Here is a 23953-nt window from a genome sequence, read left to right on the forward strand (position 1 = left end):
GCCAGGCTGGGTCATTTGGTGGAGGAAACAGCTCAAGTGCACGAGTCATTGTCTGGGACATCACCAGATCAGCTGAATGCTGCGAGACAATATTTCTTTTTTTTATATATAATATTGTTATTTTTCTTCTGTAGGGTGCATGGCAATAAAGTAGGTACCCATCTCTGATGCATCTCTTTGCCCCTGCACTTCAGGAAGAGCAGTGTGGGTGCTGTAGGTGTCTCCTTCTGGGTGCCCAGCCTCCCACCTGCTGCTGGGCCTGGCTCAAAACATCCTCCATTGGAAAAGGAGGAGTAAAGAACAGCCTTGGAACCAGCTGGTTTTGCTGCACAGCTTGGCATGTTTGCATCTCACTTTTGTGCCCACCACAGTGCTGGAGCTGCTTCTCTCCCTCCACAACAGCCAGCATCTGCTGGGAGCAAAGTTATGCTGGAGAGGATTGGTTATACTGCCCAGGACTGGTTGTACTGGCCAGGACTGGTTATACTGGTGAGAACTCACACATGAGCTGGTGCTGCCTACTCTCTCTACATTGTGGTTATTTCACCTACTGGAAAGTACAATCATTGAGAGCACAGTTTTAGAACCACCACTATCACTTCACAGGTAAGGCATGGCAGTATTCAAGGAGAAATGAGGCCATTTTCTACCTTGGGTGCAGTTTTCTCTCCCTTAAATCTTACAAAGAACAGGAAGAAACTTGGTATATCAGAGCATTCTGACAGCAGGAGGACAGTTGTGTAAAACTATGGCAGGTAGTGATACATAAAATAAGCATATCGAAGCTGCAGGGTTTTTCATTATTTTCATTGCTGGGTCTTCCTGAACAAGGCATTTTATGAGTTTTCTGGGATGGATCTCACCTGATGCTGCAGGTAGCACACAACCTTAGGTGCTGGGTTATGCAGCACTCGAGTACCCATATAAGACATGATGAATAAATATGGACAGGGCTCATCTTTTCCTCCACGTCCCCCAGCCTACCCCCACCAAAGAGACTTGCTGTTTATTGTATGATGCAAGTCCACAGGCAGCAGGGCTGTCCCCTTGGCTTCCTCAGAGCTCTGCAGAGCTGGACTGCAGAGAATGTGGCAGGACTCTTTTTGGCATTAAAACAGCAAGTCAATGTATTAGATATTGCTTCCTTAGTAAAATCATTAAAGACAACATTTCATCATAGAGACTTAATGGGTTTATGAAATATGAGACTTCGTGGATGTATGAAAGTGTATGAAAATATTTCAACACAAAAAGATATTGATACCAAGTTAAGAGACCATGATATGTTGTCTTAGAACACAGCTTTGCTTTTATTTAATGCAACATTAATAAAGTCAGGAATGCAACATGTTTAATAAAGTCAGGAATCTCTGTTTAGTTTTCCCTCATTTTTATCTTCTAGCATTTGACTAAAGCCTAATATCAAAGTGTGTGCAGTTGATACAGGCAGGGCCCAGCCTGCACTGCCTCAGGAGCCACACAGCTCTGCAGCAGGGAGGACACAGAGCAAGGTGTGGTCAAGCAAGGAAAGGTGGCAGGGACCCACAGGAGCCTGGGGACAGAGCAGCCTGGCAGCCCCTGAGAGCTGGAGGAGTGTGGCTCATTCCAAGGCAGTGAGAAGGGGCTGGGTGGAAGGAGCTCTGCAATTTAGGAAGTCATTGATGTTTGTTCTGCTTTGACACAAGTCAAAACCTGACTTGACAAGACATGAGATGGGGAATATGCTTGCAAACCTCTAAAAACTTTCTCCCTGCTCAACTCCTGAGCTTTTTCCATTTTAAAATTGTGCTGGTTCTTGATTTCATGAGGCCTGGCTTTTGCAGTCAGAGCCCACTTGGTGCTTTTAAGGGCACTTGCTTTGAAGAAAGGCCCTGTCAGGTCTTCTCTTCAGCTGCCTTCAAATCTTGTCATGGCATGGCTTCAATCAAGAAAATCTTCTCCTTTTCCTGTCCACAGGGAGGAAAGTTATCAGCAGAAGTGATTATTTGTATGAAACACTGCACACTCTTGTGATTTGATATCAGGCAGATGGGAAAAGCAAAAGTGTAGGGTATTGAGGCATTGATAATTAACAGCAGCTTAACAAGAGACTCCTCCCTCCTCTGGGATTGAGATTTCTTTGGTTTGTAGTTTTTAGTTTTGACCATCTGTGCTGGTTTTGGATGGGATAGAGTTGATATTTTTCACAGTGTCTGGTTTGGGTCTGCGCTTTGTGTTTGTGTTGAACACGGGGTTGGTAACATAGAGATGTTTGTGTTACTGGTGAGCAGGGCTCACACAGGGCTGTGTGGGGCTTGGCTGCTGGTTGGGGTTAAACCATGACACCAGCACAGCTGTATGGCCATTCACACTACAGAGCCAGCACTGTGAGGAGAAGTACTCCTGACACACTGACTGGAGTATCTGGACTGGATGTACTGAGTGGCTGCTACCCAGAACAAGAGATTTCAGCAAGGTTTTGAAGCAGGAACACTAAAACTTCTGCTTGACAAACCAGCATGTCACAAAAGGCCACAGAGATGCTTTGAAATGAGATATGACAAGTTAAAACCTAAAGATGGATCAAAAAAGGACAGGAATGAAAACCTTCTTTTGCTTTGCAAATACAAATCCCCAGTGAATGACATCTTTTAAAAAAGCAGATACAAATCCATCCTGTACTCCTCCCTCCCCATCTTCGACTGCTTGTGATTCAAGTAGAAAACCCCTACTTCTGTCACACTCTGAGAGCTTTCTGGCGTGACACTGCAGAGTAACCTTGTATGTTAGAGGGACTAAAGGGATTGAAACCTCTTTGCCTACTGTCTGTGACTTTCAAACAGATATAAAGAACTTGCATTTTATTTGAATATACTTTTCCAGGTTAGAGAGGCACAAAGTACATAATCTTGAAGCTGTCACCAGTAACTTGCTAATTTTTAGAAATTCCCTGCTTATTTAGTCTTTCTGTAATATTTGAAAAAAACAAAAGCAAAACAAAACAAAGATCAAAAACAACAACAAAACAACATGAACAATAAAAAAAACAAAAAGCAAAAAACAAAAAACCCAAAAAACCAAACCACAAAACAAACTAAACTATTTATTCAAGACAAATGTACCTTCTGGCTTTTTTCTTTTCTTTAACAGAGAGTATTTTGGATGTTTAAACAACACATGGCTCTGGCAAAGATGTGCCAAGAAGACACTTGGACCCCTGCCAATCTGGTTTCAAGGTTGTCAACACTGGTTTAAAACAAGACAGGTAACCTGACACAGGATGACCCTGCATGAAGTTTGGCTTGGACAACACCATTTCCAAAGAACCCAACCAGCCTAGATTTTTCTAGGATTTCACTTGCACTGGGCTGGTCAGGCCCCAGTCAATGCAAATACCATATTGACAAGGTGGTCATGGGACAATGTCTTCAGGGGGTTATTGGCAATTATAGGCATTGGTAATGATGTTCATGACTGCTATTGGATTTTGAGGCACTGTAATCAGCCTTGTTATCTACTGAAAACCTGCCATGTGTTCAGCCATCAGCTTTCTTCTGGCAGCCCTGGCCTCTTTGACCCTGTGCTGTCCTGCAGCTACAGTTGTTGCAGTGAACTGGACCTTTGGGACTCGTTTCTGCCTAAGCTCAGCTCTACTCTATTGATTATTTGTCTTGGAAGGAGTTGCCATCTGGATGATTAGCATGGACCATTTCCTAACCACTCTCTAGAGGCAAAACTAGCTGAAACCCCACAGGCCTGGAGTCATGACTGGGTTTGGGGCTTAATGCTTTCTGAGTTACCTTTCCATGGATGGATGGATGGATGGATGGGGCAATGCAAACCAGGGCTCTCCAGAGTGTCTTCCTGCTGGCTGAGCTAATAAAGTCATGCTTGTTGTGTTAGTTTTTCTTTCCTTCCAGTATCATGCTACACTCAATATTTGCATCCCAAACACCCTCTGTAAGAGCACCCTGAGCACCCACCAATGTTCCCACAGCCTCCACTTCAGCCAAAGGAACAAACTTTACCTGATAGGGCTGTAGAAATGTTGCCAAGGGATTCCAGATCTGAATTTCAAAGCAAGACCCCTTCCCCGAAGCTGTGTTGAATTTTAGCCCCTCTGGATCCCCAGTTAAGCTGTGCACACAACCTGCCCTCAGCATCCAGGGGATGCCTGCAGCCTTGCCAGTGCCTGTGCTGCGTGGCAGAGTGGGGCTGGAGAGCAGCTGAACCAGGCACACCTGCATGCCCTGAACACTCCTTTTCTGCACTTCTCCTTTGCATTCCCCTCTCACTCCCCTTAGGGATCACACCAGCTTCCTTGGCTTACCACAGACTCTTTACCAGCCCTTACATCCCTCCTTTCCTGGGGCTTCCCTGTCCTACAGTGCCACTGTGGTGGCACTGGGCAGCAGCTGGTCCTTGGGCCTGAAGCCTGGGCCATTAGTCCAGAGCAGTGAGGAGGAAGATGAGGCACACCAGCACCTCTGCCTTCTGCAGAGTATGTAAGCACCAGCCTCGCTTCCATGTGTCAGGGATCTGACCCCTCTGTCAGTCACCCCAATGAATCCTCTATTCATCAATAGGTAATCTTCTCCCTTCACGTGGACACTCACATTCCAGGGTTTGTGTATCTAAGAATCTATGACAAATGTAATTAAAAGATTTTATTTTATTAAAAATTGACATATTTATACATTTGTACATTCCACATACTGCTGTGTATGTTCACCATTATAACCACTAAGTCCAAAAGCCTTAATGGTACAAACTTCCATCTGAACAAATTTACTGCAGGGGAACTTCAATTTAGAAATCAATCATACATTACAGAATGTTATTAACTTTTCTTCTTTTTCCTTACAAAGTAGCAGCACATTTAAATACCAGTGTTCACAAGGCATAAGCCCCAAAGTGTTGTACAGCAAGAGAAAAATTAATTAGCTAATATAGGCAATAGGAAGAGAGCTCACAATGAAAATGTATTAGCTGCTGCCTGTTCTGAACAGCAGGATGTTAATAAAACACTTAGAGCCATGCTGAATAGAGACTGCAGCAAACCAGGAAGAGTTATAAAATAAAAAATTACTTCTTGATAGAACTGTTTAAAACAAAATATTTTTAATGTCATTCAGGATAGGAGTCCTGTGAAGAATGGATGTTGTTATAAAGACTCAGCAGTCAGGATAATGCTTGTGTGTTTAAACATGTAATAAAGTTCTCAGAAAACACACTCCATCCCTACCACCACCTTTCCACAGCTCACATCAGTAGGGCTTCATGGGGCTGAGTAATAAAGTGACATTTTACTGAAGATAGAACTGCTCAGGAGTCCCCCAGCCCTCTCAAGATTTGTTCCCCTGTCAGTTAAGTGCTAGCAGAGTGACATTAATCAGGTAACAAAGGCTGGAAAGTTTCTGGGGACTGGGAGCAAGGGGAGCAAAGAGAGAAGTTCTCACTGTAACCTGGACTCCTGTGCACACCTGAGCCAGCTCGGGATGGGCTGCCTGAACAAGTTCATAGCAATCCCTGGTGTGCTCTGTGTAACAAACCCCAAAGGCTCCTTTTCCCCTGCCTTCGACAATATTACAGGAATACTGATCTCAATGTGACAACTTATCCACTAACACAAAAGAAATGAAGATGTAACTGAATTCTTTCTCATGAATATACAAATATACAGCCATGAATCTTATTTTGAGCAGAATGCCAGATTCTGAGCATTTTTTTTTATTAGGATTTTTCCTCTTATTGACTGAAAGAGAGAAAAACTGCACATACACACATCATAGGTAATTTTTACACGAGGAAGTGTGGAGATATGAAAGTGTAGAGGAAAGTTTAAGTGCTTTTTGTATGTACCATCATCTGTAGCAGTGAATGGCTGAAAAAAAGTCAGAGCTGCAATATTTCAGTAACTGAAGGTTCCATGTTAGAAAAATATGTCTTGATATCTGCAGAGGCATCAGTGTGAGAGAGTAATCTCATTTATTATGTCCTGAATCACAGTCACAGTGTCACATTAAAAAAATCTGCACTACTGTTTTGGTTTTGATGCATACAAAGTGGGAGGAGACTCATTGGAAAAAGTGAGGGAGATGAATTTCAAATAATTTTACAACAGCTAAATTAAGGATAAATATTCTGGCAGAATCTCCATTCCCCAATGGCAGGTCTCAGATTCCACATTCCCTAGCTGGAGATAAAAAGATCACATCAAGCTTTAACTCCCAAAAAGCATTTGTTTCCAAGCTAGAAGAATGATCAGAGAAATATTCCTCTTTCCTGCCTCTCCTCCTTCACAAATGTAGTCAGTAATTAATACCCAAATCTGGTTCCTTCCCTGCTCACTCCCTCTGTGCTGCTGCAGCCATAACTTACCTGAGTGGCAATGCTGGCCCAGAATGTCAAAGTACATAAACCAAGAATCACCAAACTGACAGTGCCAAAACAAAAGGATTGTACTCAGGTTCCCCAGATGAAGCTCTCTTACCCAAGGGGTGTTCAGTTGTCCCACCTAAGGAAATTTGAATGCAGACCTCTCATAAATTTCCTGGTGACAAAGCCCAGAGCACCACACAGCACTCTGATGTGGGCTGACATCTCCTGTGGTTGGGAATATTCCCAGTTGCTCACGTGCTGGACACACACAGGAAGAGCATTGTCCACCTGCCACCTCCCTGCTGAGCTCTTGCTCTGCCTCAGCCCCACACTGGCTTTCTTTGCTTTTTCCTTTAGCTACCATGGGATTTCCACGTTAATTCACTCAAATGAGTTCTAGTATAAAATTTAACAAAGCAACAGGTAACAATGTAGCAATTTTTCCAGTCCACATTTTCGGGAGACTGGGTTTCAAAGAAATACATGCCCCCAACTTTAATATTAATCACACTTTTGATTGCAAAAATGCTGGGTTTAATTATTCTGATTTCTGCATTTGTTCTGTACGTACAATTATTGGTTTTGCTGCATTTTAGCCAAAGTACATATCTGCAAAAAGATATTGACTATTAATAAAGAATTATTTAATCTTTTATAGACATTTTCTTGTAATAGCAACTGAGAACTTTCCTGAGGTCTGGAATGGTATGATTTTTATTCCATTGCAGCAGGAACTTATCACTACTAAGTGGCTAAAATGACTCTAAATCATGGAGAGGAGTCTGTTTTAGTACCTCCTTAGTAAACAGAAAAAACCCAGAATTCTTAGGATGCTGGCAGCAAAAGAAAGTATTTCTTAGAAATGCATGCTAGTGTCCACAAAAGGTTTGTAGGGTCTTTGTAAAAATCATTTCCACTCTTTTCAGCAAGTATTTTGGGGACAGGGAACTACAAATTTTTCTATACCATTACTGCCAGTTGTATACACAATGTTCAAAAGCCATGACTACAAGATAGAGACTCTGCTTGTAGCAGTGCCACAGCAGAATCACTCATGCCAGAACCGAGTCAGAAATGCCCACCTGACTTCTTTTGAAGTGCCTCTCACTAAATGTGACTTGCATGTCTTAGTACAAAGCACTACAAAATTCCTTACTGACGCATTCAAAAATAAATAAAACTCAGCCCAACTGTTATACTTTCCTAATTTCAAAATTAGGAGAAAGATTCAAAGGCTTTTTGCTTTAAAGCAAAATACTCCACACCTCGAGCACAGCTCTGGGACCCACAATACAAGGAAGATGTTGAACTGTTGGAAGGAGTTGAGAGTAAGGCCTCAGTGATGATCACAGGCTGAGAGCTGGGGCTGTTCAGCCCGAGAGAAGCTCTTGGAAGACCATACAGCACCTTCCAGAACCCGAAGGGAGGCAGCAAGGGAGCTGAAGAGGGACTCCGTACAGATACATGGAGTGATCGGGCAAAGGGGAATGGCCTTAAGCTGAAGGAGGGCAAATTTAGATCAGATATCAGCAAGAAATTCTTTACTGTGAGGGTGGTGAGGCTCAGGCACAGGTTGCTCAGGGAAGTTGTGGACAACTCATCCTTGGAAGCGTGCAAGGCCAGGCTGGATGAGGCTTTGAAGAACCTGGTCTAGTGGAAGGTATCACTGCCTATGGAATAGATGATCTTTAAGGTCCTTTTCACCCCAAACCAGTGCCTGTTTCTGTGAGAAGAGATCATCTTCTTCCCCTGGATGAGGTCTGGCTGCCCCTTCTTGGAGGCAGCACTGGAGGTGGCAAGCAGCTTCCTAAGCCAGCCTTTCTGTACAAGGAGGCTGCATCAGGACAACCCTGAGGGACATGGTGTGACTCCAGGTGTCCTGTGTGGGGCCAGGACCTGGACTCCATGATCCCATTGCATCCCTTCCAACTCAGCTTATTCTGTGATTCTAGAAAGAACCAAGCAGATGCTCCATTTTGCTGAAAGCCTCCACTGCTTTGAAATTCTGAAATAGGGAGCAGCCATTCTGACTCAGCTGCATGGGGGTCAGTAGGCCTGGTATTTATTAGAGCTTTACAGAATTCAAAGAAATGCTTTCAGTTTGCAGTACTTAAGTTTATTTAAAGTTGTCATTTTTTAACCTATCTTGGGGGAAGCCACATCTTTTAAATCCACTTTAAAATTGTTAAATAGCAATGTGAATACATATGAGGGCAGTTAAGTAAAGGGTTTGTGTTATTTGAAAAATTTTAGTTCACAGAATATTTAGTAGAATATAAAAACCCACTACCCCTGTAGTGCACTTTTGTAGATTTCTTACAATTTTATACCTTCTCTCTGTGGTTTTGATTGCACAAAGTCATCCATAAGCACTAAAACCTATTTTTGTGGAGTTCCAACCTGCCTAAGTTATGTTATAGCAAACACTTAGCACATCATCTGTACATTTATGTATCAGCTACATCTTAATCCTCCAAAGAAATGCTAGAATTATAAGATCAATTTATTCAACTGTATGTACAGCATATTTGCATATTAATAAATAAATCAGTATTAAAGTCAGGGCCTCTTTCCCCATATAAAAGTGACTACAGTCTGACCAGACAAACTTTCTTTCTTTTTTCTTCCAAGCTCATCTGTGTGATTGAGGTTATTGGTTTCCACTTAGTACATTACAGTACCTGCAGGAGCAGAAACCTAACAGAACAGTGCTTACATTTAAATCCCATATAGAAGGTGGATGGGAGGGAGGTACTAAAAAGTGCATCAAAAGCCAACATTTTGTAGAGCAAAAAAATTGAAGTTGAGAATGTGATCCTGTGGAAGATAATCCAGCCCAAAAGAAGACATGCTGCAGCAAGCACTAAAATCGATGCACATCTCTGTCTTCATAGTAAGCTGCACAATGCCAATCTTGTCCCATCACTCTTCAAGAATTCCAACTCCAATAAATGTCATCTTCCCCTCCACAAATTTATCAACACCACAGTCAGTGCAAAGTGACAATTCTTAAAATGACTGTTTGCCTTCACTCCGTAACATTCATCCTCACTGTGAAGAAAAGGCTCCTTTTCCCTTAAGTGTTTACTCCTATTCACAGAAGAGCCCATATTTGCACCTCTCCATGTGTGGTAGTGAATTTTCTATCTACATTCATTAGGAATCAAAAAGAAGTAGCAGTATTTTATATTTACTGGAAGTCTTCCCATTAACCCAAAAACTAGCTGTCCACTTTGATTTATACATAAAGTAGCTGCACTTTTTTCTTTCCAGCCCACTTTCAATGGGGTACAAGTCATGGGAACTGTGGGAATATTTCAAGTCTGATTGCTGGAGCTGGGAGAGTGAGGAGTCACATTGGAATTGAGATGTCTGTTTGCAGCACAGTGCGTGTGGGCCATGCTCCCATTGGGGTATCTGACAAACACAGGCTCGCAGAAAGGATTTTGGCACACCTGACAAACCTTTTTGTCTGAAAGAAGAATCGGGGCTCCTTTTTGCTTAACCTAAAAGAGAGGGGGGAAAAATTCCAAATGTGAATCTAACAAGAAAGGAAGGGAAATGATGGAGCATAATTGCAACTATACCAAATGGATAAAACAAAAACAATTTTAAGAATCTGCTGTGAACTCTAAGCAACACTGGCCTAACTAGGAATAGAAGAAAGCTTTACAACTGAATTTACCATTAACAAAATCTACTAATAAGCTTCAATTAATACTAAGTGCTGGATAATTTTTTAAAACAAATTTTGACAGATAACACTGTAAAAAATTGAACTGGAAATTCTGACAATCCCTCTTAGTGAAAGAAATGCTAACTGACACTTGTTAAAGTTTCTGCAAGAACTTTGTTAATCTGCAAATCCCAGACACACTTCATATTCATCCCTGAAGCTCACCAAGGTTATTCCTGTTCCAAGGGCCCTACTTTCCCTTTTGTTTTACAGAGAAAACATACAATTAATTTTGAATCTAGTAGTCATGGCAAAAAAAAAAACCAAAACTAATAAATGCCAAAGACATAAAGACAGCTTTTGTACTAATTCTTCAAACTGCTTTTGATAACTGTATATCAAAGGACTCAACTGTAAAGTTCCAAAATGCTTTTATTTAAAAACACCCCAGTAACCTACCTTCTCGTGCTTGTAGATTAAGTTTTCAGCTTGTGCTAACCCAAGTGCCACCTGAGTCATTCTTTTTGTGTGAATGCTTTGCCTCACTGCCCCAGCCAGGAACGGGGAGAGGAGCTGCACTGACCAGCTGTCAGGCACCACCTGCAAAACCAGGCCCGCGTCGAATTCCGCGGCGTGGTTATTGAGGAGATCCACGGCGGCCATGACGAGCGCGCAGTCCGAGGCGCCCGGCGTCAGATACACCGACAGCAGCAGGTGGAACAGCCTCCGCCTGTACTGCGAGTCTCTGCCCTCAGAGTTCCACACACAGTACTCCTCAGCAGCATGGAAGTCCTTCAACTCATGGACAAGGATATGCAAAGCCTTCTCGTGCTCTTCTAGTTTCCCATATAAAATTGCACTCTCCATATGAAGGTCTGTGCCCTGGATTTTGTCTGTTAAATGAGAAACAAGGCAATATTTGCTCAGTGGAGGAGACAAGCGCTCCCTCTCCCAGCCCAGTGCAATTGTAGAGAAGGCAGATGCTCGTAAGCACAGGAATGCTCAGATGCATGGAAACAGCTCTAACAAAAGAGCACCACAAAATATGGGACAAAGAAATTACTTAATAACAGGTGATCAACCATGGTCATTGACACCTTTTCAATTCTAGCAGACACTGCTACCGTGTACAATAAACTGTAAGATGAAGCTGCAATATTTTTGACCTCTGCTTCTCCCAATATTATAGGAGATCACAGAATAAACTCCATAAAAGACAATAAAAATCCAATAGTACTTCCCATTAAGAAAAGGACACTGCAAACCCTTAGTCCAGTTTAAAGTTTAAGTGTCAGGAATAGGCAGGTAGAATGGCAAGTTCATCTGGCATTTCAAAATAAAGTAGAAAATAATCTAATTATTGTAAAAGTGATAAAGATTTGGCATAGGCCTATACATGGAAAATACAATGTGTAAAATGCATGGAAATACAATGTTTTTTCTCACCAAAATTTCTGATTATCAGGAAGGAACACACTAGCTTGCACTGATCTCACTTTCATGTAATGTAAGTATTGTCACGTAAGAAATCTATTATTTTGAAGCACATGGATTTCAAGAGAATAATCCATTTTGTAACTCTTGGCTGGAAGAATTTGTTTAAAAACTGACTAAAAGATGAAAAAAACCAAGATTTTCAATGACTGTGCTCCATTTGTACAGTATCCATCACATAACATTTTGCTGCCTGAAAAGGCAAGGAAACATTAAACTTTGGTAAATTATTTTAGTTGCTACTCCAATAAATGTTGCAATTTTTATTTCCACTTACACTGGATTTTTTCCCACTGAATTTCAAAAAATTATTTCACACCTTTCAGTTCAATAACAAGCCACTTCCCTTTCATCCACTATTCCCTCATTTCTCAGCCATAATCCTCCTTACCAGAGAAGATTTAAACACTTGGCTTGCTTAATTGTATTGTATGTTTGCATTCCAGTGGATAAAACATTAAAGATTAACCATTATAAGCACTGACCAAGGAAAATATTTAGCTCAACTGTTGCTCGCCTTATACCAACAGTAACATGCACGTTGCACTTTTCACCTTAAAAGATGCTCATATTTTTATTTAACATGAACCCCAGAGTGAGTTTCAGGGTTATGGGTAACAAGTCCTTGGCAATTAAATTCCTTAAAGTTTCACTTCCATTCACTAGAAGCAAGCTGCTTCAAAAATGAAGTTGCAGGTCTTTCATTTGTAAAAGGTTGCCATGTCACATCATGCAAAAGTTCCACGCTCACCATTTATAAGAAGGTGACTGTTAAGAAAATTGTACTGCAGATATAAGAAGGTGACTATTAAGAAAATTGTACTGCAGATATTTGTTCTGTCCAGTTGGTATTTTGTCTCTGGTGCAGCAGCAAACATACCATAGGAGCTATAGAAATCTAGGACAATGCCAACACACATGCTTTCTAAATTAACCTGTGTTTGTTAGAAATACAGCCTATCAAATAAAAACACAGAGAAACCTCAGATCTTTTAGTTTTCTATCCTTGAAAGTACTATGATTTTGTGTCCAGCTGGGAATGACATACAGCATTTACAACAGACAACATGCAACCTACCTAAAATAAAGCGAATTCTATAAAGATCAGATTTCTGAAGCAGACTGCGAAGTTTCAACAGCAGCTCAGTTGTTTCTTTGCAATTATCTGTGGTCACAGATTTTAGCTGAAGTATTGCCTCCAAGTACAAGACAGCTAGATGAGTATGGTACTTCTCTTTCTACAGATGAATAGAACAATGTTAGCTCAGTTTACAAATCTCGGTCCCAGCAATAACAGTGATGAATATTTACTTAATTACATACAAACGTGTTTTAACTAATTTAATTTGAATTAATTACAAAGTTTTTTGTCCAGAGAGATAATTTAATTCAGAGCAGCCTCACAAACTACACTGTAAATACACTGTAAATACAGGATTCCTCATATTCAGGTATGTTCTTTGACCTTTTCTATTTCTGCAATAAAATCTGACAAAGCCACCAGAGATAGAAAAGCACTCTGAAGGCACAGTGCTTTTTCTGTTATCCACAATCCAATATTCATCAAAACAAGCTGATGATTTGACTGCTTTAAACATTCTCACTAAATCATTCACAATAATCTAGTAGTTTTTAAAGACCAAATTGATTTATAACCCAGCTTTTACTAGCAGGTAGATTTAATTGTAAAATATTTTCACAAATATTTTACAAGGCACTGTGTTTAACTCAAAAAGTTTGTTTGGAAATATCCATGACATCAGAGACAAGTACATTCATCAGTCATGGTGCAACACACCTGCAACCCCAATAAGGGAAAACCACTGATCTGATGTGCTTTTGAAGAATGTGAATTTAATGCACTGACCATCAGCTCTGCAGAGTTTTTCAGTGCTCATTTCCTTGCTTTATTTCTGAGTTAGAGAACTTCTGCTGTGCTTAAAATGTTTCATATCCAAATACAACATTTGGCTGCTTTTGTATTGAGCTAAAGCCCCCAAAAGTGTAATACACTGTCACTTAGGACTTGTGAATGCTTCTTTTGGGCATTCAGCATCAAGAGTTGTTTGGAATCCTAGTGAGGGATGCATGATTTAATTTGATTGTTAATTGTTCAAATCACTCTAGAAAGACAGAATAAAACATTCTCATTTGTAAAACACTGAATCAGTAATTTTAATATATTGCTGCCACAGTGCAGTAGGATCAACCTGTTGCTGATCATTTTCTGTGATCTTACCAGAAGAAGATTTGAGCCTCATCAAGTGAGTGAAATAGTGAAGGATGCAATAATCAGATGTAACCCCTTAAGTCTGAGGGGACATAAGCAATTGTTTTGCTATCACAAGCACTGAAAAATTCCAAATACTGAAGGTATCCACTCCTCATCTTTTACTTTAATCTTGAAAATACTCCTACCCTACTCTAAGTACACTTGAAAGACTTCATATTACACCTATTTCTTCCAGACATTGCCTATTCTCCGCCTTGTTGATCATAATCTGCTTTCTGAATCCTATACCTACTTTCAGCATTCTCACAGAACTCACCTGTATTTTTCTTTCCAGTACTAGGTGTTCTAGATATTTGACATGTGCTTTAGGATATTTGTTAAGGCAACTGATGATATCATCTGGATTAATGTTGTTTTTCTCCTGTTCTTCCAAAGGCCTTTTAGTGAAAATCTGTACACCAACCTAGAAAGAGTTTATTGCATTTAGGAACTCAATGGCAACTATTTTTAAAATTAAATAAATATTTAAAATGAAAAAGGAATAGCACTATTGTTAATACATTGTTCAGGAAGATAAACACAAAACCTTGCTCAGCACCACAGGATTACACTACCCTGTGCTTATCTTGTTCTCCCTCGCTCCTATCTGCATATCTCATTTTGCAGTGTATACACTGTCCAGACTATAAACCTTGGCTTGGGCACAACATCCACAAAAAATACTGAATGGATTTGCACAACAGAACAAGAGACTTCAGCCTTTGTAGTAGGATAGCTCAAATTAGACCAGAATGTTCTAAGCCACATCTTTTCACATCATGATATAGACAGAGCAAAAGACTTCTGTAATTACCAAACCAAAAGCTTAGAAATGTGCCACTGCACAAAATAGCTATGCTTAAATTGATATAAATCAGGCAGTGATGAGTTCCAACAGCACAGAACGTCTGATACATCACCAAACATCACACTTTTTTTTTATTTTGGCAGATTAAGTTAATTCTTCTAGCAATGAAATCTTTTCTTGAATGGAGGCTATTTATTCCATGTCCTGGTATACACAGATACCACCCATCCTCTTTAAAATAACAGGCAGCAGCAACAGCTGACCCGCAGGTTATTTATTTATTTTAAGATTTGAAAATTATCTTACTCAATATGAAGAAAACACAATATGAAGAAGACATGCTGTATTTTTCATGCCCTAAACTTTGTTTTCAGAATAAGAAGAGGCAATTAGCACTACATTTGCTAATAGAGGGACTTGGATGAACAGAGAAACCTCCAAGTTTCTCTGATGATCACTATTTAACTGGCATTAAATATTCTGCACAAGGTCCAATCAGCTATCAAGAAAAACCAACATTAAAGAAAATTCACACACCACTCCAGGGAAATACTGATATTCTGTTAAAAGTGTATCAAGCACAAACCTCTTCATTTTTTTGTAAAATCCATTCAGAGTACTTCCACACTAGCTCTTGGTCTGAGCAGAATGTAAGGAAGTCTACTATGTAGTCATAGAGATCTGAACGTGTAGAATCTTGAATGTCTCCATCAACTATTTTCACCCATAACTGCAACAAAAACACACAGATTAAAGTGCTCAAAATTTATGTCAGCTATTAAAAGGCTTAAAGTCCAAGTCTTGTCAAATTAGAAAGAGTTGACAAGAACACCAATTGCAAGGAACATTGCTATTCACTCACTTTTGCCACCACACCCTTCTCTTGCATCTGGTATATTCACCCAACTCAGACCCCATATCATGTGGGCTCATTATGAGAGTGATTAAAGGAGGTACACTAATTGTAAAGAAAGCTTTTATCAAAAGTCCCTTTTTCCAACACATGGTATACTTTTCATGTGTTCTGTGTGTGCAAGTTAAAAAGCAAATTATACAAGCAATTTAGAAGAAAAACTGTTTTTCTGTTTTTCTTTTGTTTTGACTGAAGAATGACAAGTACCATGTGATATTATGTTTATATACATTATAACTGGAATTAAAATGTGCTACACCTAGCAGACCAGTTTAGCAATAAACCTTGTTTTTTGAAATTCCAAGATTTCTTGCACATGACAAATGTGTTTTTGTTGCCCTTACCTGTTTTCTTTTTAGGCCATTATTACTATTCATATAACTGACCTGAATGCATTTGATTGGGTTACTGTGTTTAATGTGCTCAAAAAGCTGCACAATAAGGCAAACTTAAGATATTGGATATTGTCTGAGACACATGAAGATTCTAATTTCCCTGGATGGAATTTTGCAGATAGCAAGAAGAAAATTATTTAGTCTGCAGTGTACAGGCCGCTGCTAGTATTAGACATCAGACGGAAGGTCCCCAAAGGGATTACTAACCCATCTGAAACCCACATATCTTGCAGAATGTGTTCACTCTTCCTCACCAGGTAAGCAAATAAACCCTCAGCTGCTGTCAATGTCTGCCACAAGAATACAATGCTGTGTTTCTGTGTGTATACAGATTAATCAGCACAGGGCACGCTGCTTAAGTCCCACAATTATCTTTTAAAGTGATTTCTTGGTTATTTTAGCACTTTTGTCCATCTTTTAGGAGTATAAACATATGATCTGGTATGTACAGTTTTGCTTTAACAAGATCATACAAGCATCTAAGTAGCTGTCAACTTCAGTAAGCTCTTCAGACTTTTCACATCCAACATATTATTTTATTCAAGGAAATCTTAGCATAAGTTTCTTATAAACACACATCACAACTTTTCAAACAGATAAATTAAGACCTCAGATTTTTATCTCAGAGCTAAAATAGTATTTTGGAATGGCTTTCAGGTGACAGTAAAAGCTTTATTCTAACCTGAAGTGCTGCAGCATCCTGACCGTTGTAGTGATACAGGAGACCAAGTGCAAAATACCTGTAAAGAAACAGAAGATAATATTAAAATTGCTAGAACTTTCCCACTAATTTCATTATGGATTATTAGCACAGAGGACAACAAATAATGGCTTTCAATGTCATGTACATGGCCTTGTCTATACTTCAACAAGATTCTGTAGGCTGTTTTTATGAATCAAAGGAGAGAAGTCCTGCCCTAAAAGGGTGTCTCCATCATTCCTGTCCCCAAGACAGTTTGTAGTTACTATACCCCATCCAAATTACACCAAGTATGTGCCCAATGTCATTCTGTCAATTTTATGTACAGACATTACACACACCTCCAAGAACTATTTCTCCAATAGTTCATCAGTTGTTATTAAATCATATTTTATTATGTGTTTATTTAAATTCTGTTTTACTGTTAGAAACGTTTTTCTTTACTGTGGTATGGAGTCAGGTCAGACAAAGAAGAACTTTGTACAGTGCAAATTCATTCAATGAATGAATGAATGCATGAATTCATTCAATTCACACCTGCAAAGGTATGCCTTGCAAACAGCACTTACCAAAAGGTTTTAACAAAACACCTGAAATAAATGAAATCACCCCAAATATAACCACAATTAAAGACTCTTCCTCACCACTATAGTTGCTACTACTGCACCAGACAGTTCAAAGCTAAAGAAATGAAAGCCAAAATAGACATATCACCTAAGGTTGGAGTTTGTATTTTACACATTTACTATCTAATGTTTCCTGCTTAATGATTCATTCTCTGCCTGCTGGCATTTCCGGTTTGAAGTCATTTGCAGTCATCTTAAGGAACCTCTTTCTGGTCAATCAGTTGAACATAGAAAGCTTGCAATTCAGAAGTAAGAGCTCTTTCCCAAAACAAGCAACTACAATTTTAAAGCCACTAAGAGGTTAAAAGCTTTTACCTAAGGTAGTGCATCCTTTAGGGCATCTTTTCATTCTGTCTGTGTAGAACTACTGCAGCCATTCCACTCTCCCAATATCTCAAGGGCAAACATTTAACTTTTTTCTCCGAAACTTGTACAAGTTCTTTGTGTTGGATACAGAAACTTTCATGGAGAATTCTGCATTTACCAGGATAAGACAATGCATATCCTTTACCTTAGACTGTCAAGTAATAGCTTTTCACCAATATTTTTAAATGCTAACAATGTTAATTCAGACTGAATTGTCTTTTGGACAAGTGTAAGCAAAGGAACTACAAGTACTCAAACATATTGTTCAATAAGCCAAGAGCATCTAAGGCAATTTTCCCTCTGGTCTAGAAGGTAAAATAATAAAAAAATCCACTTACTTTTTGTGTTTTTCCAGCCAGGCAGCACTATCTGTTAAGAGACAGAAGTTCTCTGAAACTAGGAGATCCAGCAGGCTCTCATGATTTGCCTCTGCATACAGTTTGAGTAGAGCAGTGTCAATATCTTCCTTGTAGCCATTTGCAACCTCAGTGCTGCGGATTTCATTCAAGTAACTCATGAGGAACCGTTTGCATTTTGTCATCTTCTCCTGGTCCCCTTGGGTCAGCTGGTTGAGGTCGGCGTACTCGTGCAGAGGGGGATGAGACCGGATAAATGAAGAGGAAGTAGGCAACAGGAAGGGGTACAGAGAGATCAGCTCCCGGACATCAAGCTGGCCGCTTCTGCAATTACAGTGTCAAACTAGATGAAGCAAAAAGAAAGAAAAAGTATACATAGGCACAAAAAAAATGTGTGCTCACATATGCTTAGTCAGGACACTAGCATGTAGGCAGTTTCTGGAATATTTTTTGCTGTATCTTTAGGGGAGGGGCCATGTGGGTTTGCTTTCTGGAGGGGTCCCCTTTGGAGGTTTTCTCCCAAATTTGCCCTAAACCAGGATAAAAATGCCCTAGGGTGACATTATGATGCTTGTATCCCCAGTGGTCTGTTCTGTTTATGCTGGATGTTATGTTCTGTACCTTCAAGACTGGCTCTGAAAAATCAAAGATTTGTTTTGTTATCAGCCTGCTCATTTCCCCACAGTCGGTGGGACACAGATGGCACAGGACATAGTGCTGCTTTTGCTTTTTGCTCCTGCTTTTGCTTGTTAGTTAGTTTAGCTAGGCTGTCCAAATTTTCTTCTTCCTCCTCTAGACATTGAAAGCTCTGAGAATTCAGAGACTGGCCAGCCTTTTGCTTTTAAGCTTTCATAGCTGTTCCCTGGCATATACAAAAATCAGCTGAACAGCCCTACAGCAGTCCCAGGACTGCCCTAGACTTCATCCATATGCTATGGGAGCTAGTCTTCTATTGGCAGAGAAAAAAAAAAAGCAAAAGTGAACCCTTTCAGGCAAGCCACAAAGACTGTGTCAGTGTAATTCTGGAGAAAACAGCAGCTTCCTAGACAAAACTAAAGCTCTCAGAACAAGTGTATGCATGATGAAAACATTTTCCCCAATCCCAAAAAGCACCAGATTCCTCACTTGGCTCTCACAGAGATTCTGTAAGCAAACCACAGATACTGATTATGCATCCATTTAACCAACAAGTCTGTTGTACAGGCAGAGGCCTTGGGTGTACATCTATGGGGGCTCCTCTGGAGTGGCTTTTCCATTTCAGGTGTGAAGGGCATCCTACACTTTTCTTCAGCAGCAAGTTGTAACATAGATATGCCACACAAAACATTTTTCTTTCAGCCTAGATTGAAATTCCTCAAGCTTTTAAAGAACGCATGTTGCGACAGAAGAATTTTTTTTTCCCCACATGGCAAATAATCCCTAATTTTCACAGCTAGAGTGAACCCTCTTTCCAGACCTTGCTTTAGAAGAGCAGCAAGCAAATATCCTGATATTATAGAATATCACGATATTTTATAATATATTATCTCACTGTCAAAGTTTTTATTCAGAATTCAAGCTTAAAAATTAACATTACTGAAGTGCAGGAAATTGCTGTTGCTGAAAAAATTAACATTGACAGTTCTGTAAAATAAGCCCTGTTTAGTTATTTTGCTGCAAATAGAACTTTTTAAAAATAATTCTTATCTACCTGGTGATCAGCCAACTCTCTTTCTTTTGTTGTGAAGACTTTCTCTTCACAACTCTGATTGGAATGAATTCCAAAAAGAAACAAATGATAACACAGAATTAGAATAGCAGCAGATTTCTACAGGCAATAAAGTGTGAAAGATCATCATAAATGGGCTCATCCCTCCACTACAGGCATGTCCTGCATTGTTCACTTCTGGCCAGAGACACAATTCCAAAACCATCCAGGAAATATGAACTAGTAGGAGCCATCACCATGACAATCCCCATTTAGAACTTCGCTTTCAAGTTAATACAGTCCCTTGGCTACAAAAATCTATACCAGAAGAAGGAAATTCTGGGAGAAAATAGCAACAGCAAATTGAACAGCAGCATCCTCTCTTCTAGAACCTAGTGACTGCAAAGCACAGGAGTAGCAACACTGACAATAGAGAAGAACCACAACAGACAAAACTGGGCAGCCCTCCCTTGAAGAGAGGTTTGAACACCAGGTTTTCCCAATTCTTATGGAGAACTCCTACTGCCTAAAGCCCACCTCCACACTAGAAAGACCCACCTCTAACACAGGGTAAAGCATTCAGGTCTACTTCAGAGATTTCTGCAGTTGAAATCTCTTTTAATCCTTCTTTTGGGATTTGGCTTTGAAATTCTTAGATCTACACTATGATAAGAGGCAGAATAACCCAGAAGTAGCAAGTTCTGACAGTGGCATGGCCTGATGGTTCCAAGAATATTTGAGTTTTCAGTAGGAACTTATCACAGTAAACTAACTGCAGTTTTAGCTACTGCAACTACTCTGAAATTTCAAGTCCTGAGATTAAATATATTATATGAGATTCACTACACTAGAAAATGAATCCTTATTTGAAGAAAGATTTTTTTCCCCTCCAATCCAAACAAATCTTCCCTGATTTTAGAACAAAAGTCAACCCATAACTTGAATAACATCCACAGGCTGCTCAAAATTTGTGCAGAAAAAAGGAGTCTTAAATCTGGAGAAATTCAAATATAAACATCGATTCCCTTGCTAGCTATGCTGTCAAGTATTTGGAGATGGCCCTAAGCTTGAGTTGGAGACTATGACTATTGAAAAAGATGATGTTAAAAAATGTCATATTTGATATGCCACTTTTAGTAAGTTTCAAAACATTTTCCAACTTCTACAGTAGCTTCTGAGTCCTTTCATTTTACCACCCAAGTTTTCCTAGATAAGGAAGTAGTCATCTGCCTTACCTCTGACTTCACAGATTCTGGCCTCAATGAAGATCTGTTTCCAGAAGGAGAATCTACTTTAACCTTTGGCTAGTCCAGAGCCTGGGCTGTGAAGCACCTGTGGTTCTCTCAGCAGGTCTGACTCAAGTTTAGCTGTACAGTTTTGTTCTCCCCACAGCAGTGGCAAGCAGCAATCAAGCAGCCTCTCTAAAAGCACTACATTGTCCACAAGCTTCTTCAGAAAAATACCAAATATTAAACAATGACTCCACCTGCACAAATGGCTAACATTCAGCTCAAGGCTTATAGCTTCTGGGATTAGTGGATGTCTTGTGGATCTTTCCATCACATCTGGACAAAACTCTTTTAGAACAGTTACAAAGGATCTCCTCTCTTTAGAAAAACACATCTGAGCCTTCAGCTTCTAGCATTTCAGGCTCAGCAAAACAGAGATCACACAGTAGAAAACAAACTCCTGAGACATCAATGTTGTGAGGCAACTTCCCTTTGAGCAATTCTGCATTAATTCTCTTTGGGCTTTATATATATAAACAATGCAACAAGAAGAATCTATAAGTTTTCAGGAAACTTAGGCCTAAATTCAGACCCTTATATCTATAGGTATCAGAGATGCCATAGAAGCCTACAGCAGTAACTGTTTTACCTAAATCCCACTGGCTGTATTGGAAGCTTATATTCTTGAATCACATTTAAGATGCAAAACCCACATAATTCCTACTTTTTATTTCTCCAGGTACAAGTACCAGCAATTTTTTTAACCTTTTTAGTGAAGGAGAGACTTATACCTAAATTCTCTCTATAGGCCTTCCAGTATTTCTCACTGTGCAAAGAGTGAACATTTTTATTTGTTAAAAAGAGTAAAGTTTAGAAAAATTCCAGTATCCAGTGGGTCAGAAGGCAAGCAGTATGTAACCAGTAAACACTGAAGAGAACTGGTTTCCCTATGACAGCTACCAAACACAGTAGCTGTAAGGCATGGAAAATTCAGCAAATGACCTATAAGGCACTGTTTGGTATAACCCTAATGATAACAACATGAAATATCATAACTATAAATCACAACTATGTAATACAATCACAATTCTGTTATTGCTTATAACAGAATTTATCAGACCAAAGAAGCCCTACTGTTACTTCTCACTCAGTTTTAAGGCTAATGAATCCAGCTGAAGAAAATTATCTCCCTTATGTTGAACTATTTGAGTTTGAATAAAGCTACCACATTCTTCCTTTTTGTCAACCTTCTTCAGTATTCACAAGCATCAGCATTAACTAGGAAGAACTTGGCAAATTATTCCTATTAAAAGTTCCAGTCTTTAAGAATTATGAATTTATGCATAAGATAGAACTGTTTCTTGACAAGGTTGTCCAAGAAGGGTAATAATGCAAGAAAATGAAGACCTTTAAGCCAATATAATTCCCCCTGCTAAGCTGTAACTGTCAAGTATTTTCCAAGTAGTGAGACAATCTCACATCATATTTAGCCAGAAGCAGGCCCACATATCACACCAAGATCTCTGAGGTACTGCTGCTATCCTGTTTCACTATTAACACCCTTCTTCCTCAGGTAGGTACCAAGTTTCCCTTTGACATGAAGATTGAAGTGATTTCTAAGACAAGGTTGAAACATTTGCAGAGCAACACACTGGGATGGGAGGAAGTGCTTTCATAGACTGCCACTATCTTTCCCATTTTGCCTGTGAGCATCAGTAAGTTTAAAATGAACAAGATTGATTGAGACTGTATCAGGGCACATGCAGCTGTTACTCTAACTCAGTGTACCTACCAGGGCTGAAAATCAAGGAACCTGATTACCATAGCAAGTTTGTTCAGAATCACCAAAATACTCTGCTTAGCTTATGTATGGCTGGACAGAAGAAAGGCACAGAAACTTTTTTGGCCTTCTTCCCTGAGCAGACATCAGCAATTCATTCATCAGCAAAACTGTTGTTCTGCTTTGGAGTTGCAGCTTTTAGAGGAAGGGAACACCCTGGGATGCTACCTGAGCTGCAAAATTTGTGGCTGGACAGCACATTTTCTCATGAAACATGTTTGTTTCTGCAGAGGAGCTCCCACAATTCTATTCATTAAAGCTTAATTGTCAGAGGGACTGATAGTTGGATGGAGGATGCACAAGCAATCCTGGCTCCTTCCACAAGGTGGTAGAACACCTGAAAGGATACATTTCCCTCATTTCACTGCTCTTAAAATATTCTTAACTATGCACTGCTTGTACTTCTGCTTCAGATACACAACCCAGAGGTCAGATACACAAGTGTCTGAAAGATAAGGGTGGAGAAAGACTGCAAGTTTCTCGCTAATGGCAACAGTTACTAGGTGATAGAGGAAGTGGTTGTGGCCAGAACAAATTGTCTCTAAATGCTGTTCAGGCCTTTCCTGTCATTCCCTCATCTTCACTCAGTGTACACTGCTCATCCAAGCCCAGTGTCTCTCACCATACAGGTGAGCAGGAAGTGAAATGGCAAAGTCCCTCACCAACAGCAACACTCCTCAAAGCTTTACTTTCCTCAATGCATTTCCTTAAATCCAAGGACAACTTTTTTCCTACACTGTAAATATGCTTACGGTATACTGAAAATTGTCTAACCTTAATCCTATTCCATAGACTCTAAACTTATTTAAAGTGAATTTCAGCAAATAACAATGAGAGTTATTTTATGTGGTCAGCATGCATTCCACTAACCACAGCAGCGCTGCATCACAGAATGAGGCATGGCTAGCAGAAATGAAATTATCAGATAGAATAAAGAAAACAAGCAGCATTTTCTGAATGAAAGTGGAATATCAAGGTCAATTTATAAACAAGTGACTGCTGAAATGGCTATATTGACAAGGTTACTACAGACTTCAAGAACAAATCTGTCTTCTGTAAAAGGTATAGCAGAATAAGTGCTAAAAAAAATTCGGTACCAACATCCTCATAAAAAATAGTGCAATTGTGTCAATAATATTTAAATTGTAACTAATGTTTAAGTTATACCTTTTGTTAAAAGTATTAAAAAAAAGAACAAAGCAATGTTCATGCTGTAAATCACAGCACAGAC

General features: G+C 39.6%; 1 protein-coding gene across 2 annotated transcripts in view; it reads right to left on the reverse strand.

Moving 5' to 3' along the window:
- Positions 1-1822: 1822 nt before the first annotated feature.
- The window catches only part of TGFBRAP1 (transforming growth factor beta receptor associated protein 1), a 39457-nt gene continuing 17326 nt past the window's right edge, over positions 1823-23953 (reverse strand). Inside the window, exons 6-13 of one of the 2 annotated variants that reach the window (XM_058824770.1) lie at positions 17949-18290; positions 16601-16658; positions 15197-15340; positions 14080-14226; positions 12609-12768; positions 10496-10929; positions 9825-9866; positions 1823-1946 (exon numbers count right to left, since the gene is read on the reverse strand). In XM_058824770.1, the coding sequence (XP_058680753.1) occupies positions 1908-1946; positions 9825-9866; positions 10496-10929; positions 12609-12768; positions 14080-14226; positions 15197-15340; positions 16601-16658; positions 17949-18290 (1366 nt within the window). In that variant the 3' untranslated portion in view covers positions 1823-1907. Of the gene's footprint in view, positions 1947-8842; positions 9867-10495; positions 10930-12608; positions 12769-14079; positions 14227-15196; positions 15341-16600; positions 16659-17948; positions 18291-23953 lie in introns of those variants that run through there. The other variant, XM_058824769.1, reaches the window with a different exon arrangement.

The sequence above is a fragment of the Ammospiza caudacuta genome, chromosome 2, assembly GCF_027887145.1.
Source record: "Ammospiza caudacuta isolate bAmmCau1 chromosome 2, bAmmCau1.pri, whole genome shotgun sequence".
In the NCBI taxonomy this organism is placed as follows: domain Eukaryota; kingdom Metazoa; phylum Chordata; class Aves; order Passeriformes; family Passerellidae; genus Ammospiza; species Ammospiza caudacuta.